Source organism: Lampetra planeri, chromosome 43 (assembly GCF_965212315.1).
Source record: "Lampetra planeri chromosome 43, kcLamPlan1.2.h2, whole genome shotgun sequence".
NCBI lineage: Eukaryota > Metazoa > Chordata > Hyperoartia > Petromyzontiformes > Petromyzontidae > Lampetra > Lampetra planeri.
The window spans coordinates 3,447,893-3,459,810 of record NC_136149.1 but is presented as its reverse complement, the minus strand read 5'-3'; the positions used below and the strand labels follow the sequence as shown (position 1 = coordinate 3,459,810).

General features: G+C 54.0%; 1 protein-coding gene across 1 annotated transcript in view; it reads right to left on the bottom strand.

The window, feature by feature from the left end:
• Nucleotides 1-1,715: 1,715 nt before the first annotated feature.
• Nucleotides 1,716-11,918, bottom strand: part of LOC144732598 (leucine-rich repeat and calponin homology domain-containing protein 1-like) — a 57,519-nt gene continuing 47,316 nt past the window's right edge. Inside the window, 7 exon segments of the mRNA XM_078614066.1 lie at nucleotides 1,716-7,674; nucleotides 8,817-8,894; nucleotides 9,170-9,307; nucleotides 9,922-10,040; nucleotides 10,723-10,807; nucleotides 10,809-10,915; nucleotides 11,618-11,675. Coding sequence (XP_078470192.1) covers nucleotides 7,435-7,674; nucleotides 8,817-8,894; nucleotides 9,170-9,307; nucleotides 9,922-10,040; nucleotides 10,723-10,807; nucleotides 10,809-10,915; nucleotides 11,618-11,675 — 825 coding nt within the window. The 3' untranslated portion in view covers nucleotides 1,716-7,434.

The window sequence follows — 11,918 nt, the reverse complement described above, 5'->3', positions numbered from 1 at the left end:
AAACTAAAATGAAATCGGGAATTTTACACAAACCGAACACTCCCGGCTCCGAGTTCAAAATTCCCAGTCGGAATAAAATCATTACTGCGCCTAAAGACCAAACACTTCATTTAAAATTCTCGGCTAATGCAACATTGTCAAATAAATACAAAGTACAGAAGCCCCTGACTGAAATGAGGAAACTCAAGAGGAATGGCCCTGGGGGGCTCTGCGAGGCTGAGTCGCCACTGAACGTGTAGATCCAACTCAGTGTGGTGCCTGTACACGATCAGCACGTGCTCTCAATAAGGGCGAGGATGGGGAACCACAGGAAGCGATACAATTTGTAATAATATCACAGACTGCTTCTCAAGACTACCAAACAAAAAACGTTGTGGATATTAATTACGTGGAGAAGCAGTCGTGGGCAGACGCAAAACAAGAAAGATCATTGAACAAGGGGGGGCAGGGAGGTTTGGCTGGGGTAGGGAGTTCTAAATTGTGGGGGACGGCGCAGGAGAATGAGCGAACTCGCAGAACGCGCAGTAGCTCACACGCCTACCACCCACCAGTGGTTCTTAACCTTCACTGCAGCCTTGCACCCCCTCCTTTTGGTTCTCTATCGTAACAACTAAATAGACGTTACTACATAGGTTTCTTGAAACAAAGTAAGTTGTACTTACGTGCCCGTGCTTAATGTGTTTGGATGATTGACCTTAAATTTCGATTTAAAGCTTTCGTGACTGCAGGGATTCATCTTCTTGGTTCTTTCGGTAAAGTCACGTAGAAGGGAAGTAATAAAATAATAGCCGTCCTCAGGTGAACACTAGGTCTGTCGGGGAGACAGCGTCTGAATGGAATTCAGCTGCTTGCGTTGTGGCCGAAACGTCGTGAGAATTATTTCATGTTTTATTTGTATTATTTTATTACTTCCCTTCTATGTGACTTTACCGAAAGAACCAAGAAGATGATTTACCTTCTAAACAAAAACATTCTGTCCATATCTCGCAACCGCCAAAAATGGCATCTCGCACCCTCTGGTTAAGACGTTAAGAACCACTGGCCTACACCAACTAAGTGGAGGCCGATCTCACGTCCCCTCCCCCCACAGCGTCTCACAGCTGGGCCTGTGGGCACGCGGCTCTTGGATAACCGCCGCATCCGTGTCCCGGGTAGGCCGGATAGCCAGATGGAGGCCTCGCGTGTTAGTCAGGCCTCCCCCCCGCCCCCTCATCAGGTGGGAGCTGCATTGAACGTCAGAAAGTGTCAGCGGAGTTCTAAGTCCAGACTGTGCCCGGACGAGCGGCAAGGTCGATTAGAAGCGATCATCCAAAGACAGTGTGGCTCTTCATTGCAAGGCCGAGCGGGAAACTGGTGGGTGACTGGCGGGCCCCTGGTGGCCTTTCGTTGCGGACCCTGGCGTGCGGCCTTCCCGACAACGCACGGATGTGAAAACACATCGTGCTGTTAAACCCCCCCTCCCCCCTCCCCAAATGGTTTCGCGGCCCTCACTCACACTGATGGTGTCTTATCGGCCCAAGTGGACATCTGCACCGCCCAAAAAAAGCGCATTTCGCCGTGGCTGTATGCGCGAACACCGACTCTTTGGCGTTTGTTGGCGGTTTCGAGTCAAAACATTAGGTTGAGTCAATCCGTTGGAAATACATTGAAAACAAAACGTTTCAAAACCAGCCACTGTCACGCACAAACAAAAAAATGAACTCGGAAACAGGACGTGCTGATATCGTTACTGTCGATTGACGAAAACCGAAAGAACGACAGATTTCCCCCCCCAAGGGAGACGATTATCTCTGCGATGGGGAAAAAAGATCCCAAAGTTTACACCATAAGTTCCCTCCACTCGGTTCTTGCAGACGCCTTCCCACAGTTGGGCTTTTTGTGTTTTGTGCCATGAGAGTTGATAACACTGGTCAACAAAAAAAACATTTTTTTCTGGCCTGGACTTTTGCAGCTGTGTTAGACTAATTTCAGGGTGCTGATTCCAAATCTGATCTCAGATTTGCTCTATCACATCTCATTTTTATGCTATCGGCATACCACATTTTCATTGATTTTACCCGAAATTAACTCTGTCACTTATGATTGCAAGTTGTTGCGAGTCAGTGACTGCTTTAGTGTTAAAATATGGTGCTGTATTTTTAGGATAGTGTGTTTATAATATAATTTTATGTAGATATCCACATTTATTTAATATTTTTCTTCTGCAGTTTTGATTGAAAATGCAACATTTGATATCTCAAAACCTGATGTGATAGACAAAACTGATGCCAGATTTGGAATCAGCACCCCAAAATGACCTTAAAACAGTTGGAATATCTTATGCCAGAAAAAGTGTGTTGACCAGTGTAATTCGCGCCACGACTTCGCATGCGGAGGTAAATGCTTCTTTTTAACCACGTGTGTGCTTTAAGGGGGGGGGGGAGGAACACTTCTCGATTGGGATTATAAAAAAAAACTTGAGCACTAACATCTGATACAAGATCTGCATTACTTATCACTTACAGATTTGCTCTTAATGTGAGCACAGCGATACATACAAAATAAGCAATAGACACACTGTCAGACTCGTTGTTACATCTTATAGATTAGGTTCAGCTCGAGTTGGGATGGAGATGGAAAATGTGTTCATGAAAAGGGAAGTCGAGCGAGGAGGTGGAATGTTTGAAATGACGGTGAAATAAGTGACACGAAGACTGTTGTGAACAGCGCACACAAAGCTTGGCATACTTGCATAGCGGACATATTCACCGCTCCGACTGACTGCTGTTAGGTACACAAACCACACACAAACATACACGCACGCATGTTTTCCTTAATCCACGAGCACGCGTCCTTGCAACAACAACAAAAATCCCGCCTTGGGTGCGAAGCAGATGCAGGAGCAGTTTTGATTCAAATAATGCACACGGAAATAACTGCTCGTGCCTGCCAAGTATGAAATCAACCGACGGAATCTGTGGCGTGACATGACACGGGCGCTCAAGAGGAAAGTCACGCGCGTGTTATTCGAGGCCGCTTCGTGGGTTCAAGAAGCCGGGCGCGGGGAGGAGGGCACCGGCAGGGAAAGACTCCAGAGACAAGCGACGGGAGGGGGCGGCGGGGGGGCAAGAGGGTCCAGACAAGACGATGGAAACAAGGCGACTAGTGCAGAAAATGGGATGACAGGTGAACACCGCAGGCACGGGGAGGACCACGGTCGAGAAAGCCGCCCATCGTCTTGGCCGACGGCCCTTCTCTCGTGCCTTCACACCGCGAGGTGAGGATCGCACGGGCGGACCCACGGGAGGACCTCTCCTCTGCTGGAGTTTGGCCACCGCTTTGCCCGATCACCGGGGGGGAGCTAGCGAGCGTGGGCCATCTCCAGCAGGGTCTGCACCGTGAGGCCCACCTTGGCCAGGCCCTTCTCTTCCAGAATGTCATGCGGTAGGCAGAGGCGCTCCTGGCCGTGATGGAGGGAAGGTCACATGCAGGGAGGGATCGGGAGGAGGAGGGGGGGGCATCACGGACACGGGGCCATGTTAACGAGGAACATGCTTTTAATCACGGCGACCGGCAAACAGGTGGCTCCACGGGTAGAATTATGCTCGTGGTAACACCCTACATCGAAAGTGAACAAAACGTTGTGCCAAAGATGGAGTTACGGATATTGGTTATAGAAGGGCTAGAATTTGGTGGGTTGGTTTGATTTGGGTTAGGGGCAAGGTGAGGGTCTGGTTGGCGTTTTCTTTTTTTACCGCAACAGACTTTTCACTCTGTTGTTGTTCACTTCTCGGTTTCTGTGTTCGCACGGCGGCAACGCACGCGGTCTTTTTTTTTGACGCGCGGGCGTCGAAGGGCGCGGCGCGAGGCAGTGAAAGCGAGGCGCTGCAGCGCAACCCTTGAGAATGCTCTTCCCAGTAAAACAAACGCATGGAAGCGCCAAATTCGGAGCATAATTCCCCCGGGCCAGTGGAACCTTGTTTGCACTATTTATAGTAAATGACAATTAGAATGAACCAAAAAAAATCGGGGAGAAATATTACTGCACTTGTACCAGAGCGTGCACGCACACCGAAGGTTAGCCATGCGATCGGACAAAGCGCAGCGGGCGCAAGGAGCGACCTGTGTTTTAAAGGCCGCGAAAGGGGAGCGGTGGTGTCGCAGTGGACCCGAGGAGCGCTGTAGATGTACAACACACCGGGGCGATCACAGCGAACCATGCGTCACTGTGGGTGCCAGTGCAGCGATCGCAAGGGGTCGCAGGTGCTCTACTTACAGCTTTTGGCTATCGAACAAAGACGGGCACCGCAATCGCGCGCTTTCAGCTGCGCTTCTCCGGCCGTCTGGAACGCTCTTCCTTCCGATATTAGAAAGCCACTGGAGCGATGCACTTTGAAATCGTCTAGATCGATAACTTATTTCTTTAGAACTGCATATTGTGCTTAGTTTATTGTCCTTTACCCCCACACCTCCGATTAGCACGGTGGGCTATGTACTGTGCGAAAGAAGTTCAACATACACACATACGTACAAACGGTCGCGTGCTCTCGGCAGGGTCAGCTCCGAGCCACCGCAATTCGGATCTGCGGATAGGGCAGCACCACCATGGGGGCCGTCCGTCGGGGGCGGTGAAAGGTGATCTTTTTAAAACGCAGGTCCCTCTCCGTTCTGTTAGTCGCTGGTCTCAAGCGTACCAAAGCAAAGCAACACTCAAGCAGTGGAGCAGGAAAAGGCATCATTTTCAGGGCGCAAGCGTGAAAGCGATCTCAGAGCGTCGGCGCGGCTGGATCGCTCTCCGCTGCGCCGCACGCGATTGTATTTCGCTGACATTGCAACACTTCCCACTTTTGATCTCTGCACAAAGGGTTTCTGGGTTCAAAACAACGGCCACAGGCTCAGTCAGGACTCGGGGGGGGGGGTGGGGGGGACAATGCATCGACGGTTCCCGTCGCACCGACAGCCACCCACACACCAGCGTCACGCTGCGTTACATCGCGAGCAATATCCCATCTTCACAAGCGGTCGGGAAACCTTAGCCCAAACCCACCCCCACACACACCCCCCTCCGTTGGGAAAATGTACGTCGATTGCACGGTGGACATCAAGAGAGGGCCTCTTTAAGGTGCCCTACATTCATATCCGCGTTAAGGTGCGAAGAGGAGCACGTTGCATATAGAAAGAGCGGATCAGCCGACCGCAGAGGGCCACAGCAGCAAGAACAGGCGCTTGTAGTGACGCCTCGTGCACGGCCGCTTCCACATTGACCACTCGGCCACTCTTAGCGTTTTTTTTTTTTTACTCCCGACAACCAAAGCATTTAAAGTTAGCAGAACCGCTCCGAAGCCAACCTGTAACCAGCACTTATCCAAGGTCGCCTACGCCGAGTCTCGCACAACCCAGGACTTGCTACTCGGTCTCTTGTACGGAGAGGAGAAACCGTGCGACGAGTTGTGCGGTGTTAACCAAGTCCCCCAAATTTTCCCAGGGGGCACGACTTCATGAACGCGGAAGGCGCGCGGCTCAGCGCTGCCGCCTCCGCTGCAAGCCGCTGTGGCCACGAGCGGCGAGCGTTCCCCAGCTCGACGCGAGGTCCAACTTTTCCAGGAAAGCGCTGAATGGAGGTAACACCGGGGAGAAAGTACGGCCCGGTGAGAGCTGCGTTTGATGGAGAGATCCGCGCTCTCAGGCTTTGACCTCCCCCGAGGTTAAAGGGCGTGAAAAGTGGGCGAGTGGCCATGGAAGGAAGCCACTTAGGGAGCGTGCGAGGTGTTTTTTGGCAACAAGGAGAGGCATGGCGGAGTTCCACTGAGATAGTTTCACAACTATGGCTGCAGAATTCTACTGTAGTAGTGCTTTTAAAAAAAGAAACAATAACTCGTGCGAGAGCTAACATTTAAGTAGGCACGGGCGAGCCTTTAGTGAATTAAGAAAAACACAACGGACCATCACTTTTAAATCTCGCCTGAAAACGAATTTCTTCACAACTGCTTTTTGTGTTCAGTTTGTTGTCCTTCCCCCCCACCCCGCACCTCCGATTAGCGCGGCCGGCTACGTACGGTGCGAAAGAAGTTCAACGCACGTATACAGCACGCAAGACGTCAAAAGTTGGGCTCTGTGTCCTAACGGAGGTCGACCGCGTGGAGACGAACGGGCAAGGGGGTGAGAGGCGGCAGCGGCGGCGAGGAAGGCACCGCTCTCCGGCCGTGAACACACCGTCTCATCCGCCGAGTGAGAGGGGGAATGTGAAAGCACCCCCTCCCCTCCCCCTCTCTCCCCACCACGTGGGGCAGCCACGTAGGAGAAGCGGCTGCTTTTCGGCGAAAGTCAGGTCAGCTTTCGCTCATTTTGTCTCTTTGCTTTGCGAGTCCTCGTCATTGTTTTTTGATTAATCGTAAATGCTAAGTGTAAAGCTTGGAATGGCTATGTGCACGCAACGACGGGCGGACAGCGGGGAAACGGGAGGACTAAGGGGTGTCAGGCGCTTCACTAAGGAGGTACGTGGAAGGGGGGTTGGTGCGGAGGGCGGAAACGGGAAGAGATGCGGCACGTGGGGACACGTGGGGAGAACGATACGGGGAGCAACACGAGTATGCTTGGAGGACAAGCGGGCACGGGAGTGGACATGGGGAGGGGGGGATGATGGTAACCCAAAGTCAGACAGGATGCGTCACGCCAAAGTGAAATTAGTAGTGTGTTAACTTTAAATAAAGACTGTGAAGCCGAAACAAAACGGTGAGTCACTGTACAAAAGCAGAACAGAGTAGCGTATATAATGCATGCTTGGCATACGATTATAGTTAACTATAAATAATGTAACAAAAACAACAATACAACTTGAATGGAATAAAGTGAAAGGGGTGGGGGGGGAGGGAAACATTACTGTACACGATATTAAATACGATGTTTACGGTGATGGGAAATTACACAAAGCACTTTATAACATGTACACCATGCTTGTCTATAAATAAATATGGGCATCATTTATTGCGCGATGCGTTTAGAAAACTTTGGCAGAAGACGACCAACAAGCAGAGAAGGAGGAAGATGATTGGACGAGGAGGAGGAGGAAGAGGACAGCGGACACAGAGATGTGCAGCACAATGACGGGAGGGTGAAAAGCCCTGGGGGGTGCGAACGCGACGAACCGACCCAGCCCGCACGGCTGGAGCCGGTGGCGCAGCTGAAACATCGAGTGGGGGGGGGGGGGGGGAGCGCAGCCAATCACGCGCGAGCGTTCGCCAAAGCGGCAGAGTCACGGGGCTCCAACGGAGCGTGTCATCGGGTCGCGCGACGACTGCCCGCGGCCTCCTCCAGGGGCAGCAGTCGGGGTTCGTCTCCGTCGTGACGAGGGCCCTGGACCTGCCTCTCGTGGGGCCCTCGAGAGCGGGGGGGGCACGGGGGGACCTCCGACCGCGGTCAAGCACCCCCGACGGCGCGCGAGCGGACGTATCGGCGCTAGAACAGGGAGACCCCGTGCAGTGCGTAGAGCAGCATCAGCATGGCGAGGAGGTAGAAGAGACAAAAGCCGACAAGTTCGTGCACGGGCCGGCGGCCCATCAGAGGGATGGCCGCGAGGGCCGCGTCCGCGTCGGCGCCCAGGGGCCGCGGCTCGGCCTGCTCGAGCAGCGCCGACACGGTCACGTGTATGGCCGACAGGTTCCCCTGCGTCACCTCGTATGGCGAGCACAGCGCCGACTGCACACACGCGGTGGGGGGGGGGGGGGTGGGAGGAGGGGGGGGGGTGGTGGGGGGAGGGGGGGGTGCGTTCGGGGTGGGACAGGGCAGCCGGAGTGCACGATGGGAGGCATGTAGGTGGGGGGGGGAGGGAGAGGGCGACGAGATTCGGGTCCCAAACACGGAAAGTTTGGTGAAACAAAAGACCAACGGAGGGAGTGAGAGGATTACAAAGGGGGAGGGAGGAGTACCGCAGGCTCGAACGGAAAGGAAGGGACACCCGGGGGTGGTGGTTAACATCATGCATTGAGGGAAAAGACAATTGAATGAGTTCGGCATTCAATTAAATTAGAGGGGTCGCAAAGATGGGGTGGGGGGAGCGGCGGGGGGCAGGGACGAGACAGAAAAAACAAAAACACATTTATTAGTAACATGTGCAACGCTCGGAGCGCGACGGAGACTGCCAAGCCGCTCCTCGTAGAAGCTCGTTAGACGAATAACGGCGTCGAAACGCCGCGGTGGCGTTAGGAGCTAGCGCTGACGCAGACTCTGCTTGGCACATTGAACAAAGCGGTCGCCCGAAGACAAAACACGCCGTACGAAATGTCACGCCGGTCCCTGTCGGGTTTCAGAATCGTTCTTTTTTGGGCAGAACAATGACGGCGATGGATTATAAACCGCTGCCGAAAACGAGTCAAACTGGGAAGGAGCATGCATCTGGAATACATTGTAAGCCTCACACTGCTCCCACTAACTTTTGTTACCCTTGACCCACGATAGCATGCTTCACCATGTCGCGCTGCTGCCGACATCTCAAAATGCGGCAGCATTTGCCAGGACAAAACTGCCGACGTGGCTTGAGAAGGTCGAAACTGGTCCTGAGTTTACAGGCATCAACAAACGCTGCTGGAAAGAATTAAGTCTCCCGTAAGCTCCAAGGAAGGGTGATGGACTAAAAACATCATTTTCACGTGGCGACACGAAAGCAAATTACGTATCGTAGTATTACCCATAACAGCAGCGGCACATGTTGAGTTTGTTTATACAAGCGGCGACTTTGTATTTATTATGGCCTTTGACGACGGTCTGAGAGTACAAAAAGTATAAAACGTGACAGTAAACCCACTGCTTCGTTCAAGGCCGCCACCCGTTCGCAACGTTACCTTGGGAACTCCAATCCTTTTACAGGCGTTCAGGAAACTCTCCACGTTTTTTCTGCACTTAGTCATCGAGAGTTGCGGCTACAAAAAAAACACACAAACAAAAAATCACCACAGAGAGACGATCAGAATATGACAACAGGCTCTTGGACGTCAGCTGGTTTCGGAGCATCGAGGGCCTCGCAAGCCTTCCCATTGACCAAGCCCAGGGGTCGGCAACCAAAAAAACAAGAAGAGTAATTTATTTTAGACGTTACGAGATCCACCGGGAAATACGGTCGAGCGGCCCTGGTGTGGGGGTGGGGTGGTGTCGATGGGGGGGGGGGGGGGGGAGCGGCGGGGGGGGGGGCACGCACCACGGCGGGGGACGGCTCGTAGATGATGGGCACGGAGCGCGGGCGGACGTGATTGGCGAGGTTGCACAGCATCACCCCGTCCATGAGCGCCGAGCCCATGTCGAGGGGGAGGCACCGGTTCAGCCGCGACTCGATGTTCTGCGCACACGGCACCGTGGGGGCGCGCACGCAACGGCGTGAGCGGCAGGGACGCGACGGCTTGCGACGGCAACCGGCACAGCGCGTGACGCGACGCAAGGCGCCGGCACGAAACGCACCGCGGCAAGAAACGAGGATATCCACTTCCATTGCCGAATGAATGCGAACAAACAACTGTAATGTCTCGTAAAAAAAACATTTCTCGCAGGTCATTTCTAGCAGACTTCTTTGATGTGTGCATGGGTACGACAATACGTCTGTTATTGGATGTGTGTCGCTGGCCCAGTGATAGGCATGGTTGTGGGGAGCGGTAGTGTCGTTCGATTCCCGCTCACGACCAACCCCAGTGACGATTATATATCTGAACCGGTCCTGGGCCTCCTCCCCTAGGTCGACTCAGCCTCAAGCGAGTACCTGGTGAGGTGTGTAAAACCGCCTCCACTGGGAAGAGGAGGGCGGCCGGGCGTGGTGCTGGCCACCCACCTCCTCGTGTGCCGTGTCGGCCTTCAGAGGTGCCCGCTAACAGCACTTGCCCCGACAGTCTGTTGAGGCTATACAGGGGTCCGTTGTCTTTGTCCCTAGCACACCCCCCCCCACCCCCACCTATGCCTCACCTCCCTCAGCTGCTCGATGAGTTTGATCTCCTCCTTCATCTGCTCCATCTTCCTCCGCACAGTGAAGTTGGGGTTCTCCGGTAACAGCGGATGCAGCCGGCCCTTTTGCAGGCTGAACGCTGTGAACAAGACGAGTCAACGGATTGTATCCATCTGTGGATTTAATTTATGCTGTGGATTGAATCGATCTGCGGATTGAATCGAACTGTGTGGAGATTTTGAGTGTTATCCCACGTAATTAATGAAACCGATTACATTTAACAGGCATGTAACAATTTGGCCGTCTTACACATCACATTCATTTTTAACACATACAGCGCCTCCGAGTAAGTGCAAGGGCAACTATGAACACCGCGGTATTAAATGAATGAAGTACCAATGAATGAATCAATGCGTCGTCGCATGCCCACAACTTAAAAAAACAATAACCAACACAATGCACATCCAGCACTTGACGAGCTCTGCTAGACACATGCGCCGTGCATACGTACTGGACGTTGAACTTCTTTCGCAGCATACGTAGCCAACCGTGATAATCGGAGGTGCCGGTGGGGGAAAGACACGGAGCGTTATAGGGTGGCGAATCCACACGGCAGAACCTCGCGTGCCATTATTGGCAACGGGGGAAGCAGGGGGGTGGCGGTGGAGCAGCTGGGAACACGCGGTTTTTGATCACCGTCGACGAGCGTGCCAGCACCGCCCGAGCACCGCTAATCTCTCCCCGGCGCCGGTCAAAACGGATTCCGCTTCGGTCGCTCCGGACGGTAGCCATCCCCCCCCCCACCCCCCAAAACCACCTACCCTGAGAGTCGCCGGTCGGGGTGGCGGGGGAAGGACGGGGGGCTCCCCCCTCGGCGCCATTCTGCTGCCTCTGTGGCGGGGGGGGGGCGCCGCGGGTTTCCGTGGCCGTTCACGCGTGCGGCGGCGGCTGCAACGGCGGGGCATGGCGCTGCTGGTGGCTGTGGCGGTGCGCTAGCGGGCGGTGGCGCAGCGGCTGATTTTAGGAGTGGGCGAGCGAGCGAGCAAGCGAGCGAGCGGGCAGCCGGGGAGAGTTCGAGGTGAGGGGGGGGGCATGCAAGGCAGGGCAGGGTTAGGGCAGCAGAAGGCAGGGCAGGCCAAACCAAAGCAAGACGGAAGCACGCAAAATCACGCACGCGTGTGTAGACGTTGTGTGTTTCAGGGATAAGGTGACCGATATTGAAAAATGGTTGCAGATCCCAGCACAGGAGTGAAGTGCATCATTTATAAGAGAATGGTGAAGGGAAGGTACAAGTTCAGAGTGCGAACACAGATGGAGTTTTGTTAAGTGTACTTGGATGGATTCAAAGGATCAGGTTGAAAAAGTGTCGAAATTCATTGTTCGAGTTCCGATGGAATTTCAGTTCAGGGGGCATGCAAGACACGGATCAAAGGGTAAGATGATAAAGATGGCGGCGTGAGGATTTTTACGTGATTGGTGGCGAAACAAGAGTTTTGCGGTCACAGTGTTTAAGTGCGTGTGAAATGGAGACATTTAAACACTGTTAGTAACCACAACACCTCGACGTTTGCTTTAGTCGGCACAATACACAAGCACAGGGCACACCGATGAACTCAAGCCGCGGTGCGTGGACGCGCGTGAACGCCGGTGAAGCGCGCGCGCGCCGTACGAGTTCATACGCGCGACGTATGAACTGCGAGCGACCCGGAGCCCTACCTGAGCGAGGCTTGAGGCCAAACGGATGCCAGTCGCCACCGTGACTTGCCGCACGCTCCTGCGGGTGCGACACGCAGTCACAGCGCGGTCACAAAGCGATCACATTCACCGTCACAAAGCGGGCACATCGTGGTCGCCAAGCGGTTGTATCGCGGTCGATAATCTGACCGGGACGGCACGACCGCTCGCCAACGAGGGCAGCGGACGCTCTCCGCGGGTGAGCAACTACTCACCCGGTCTAACGGCCAGGGCACAGGTGACGTACGGTCAGATTGCGAGCCGTCAGGAGTCGAGTGTACTC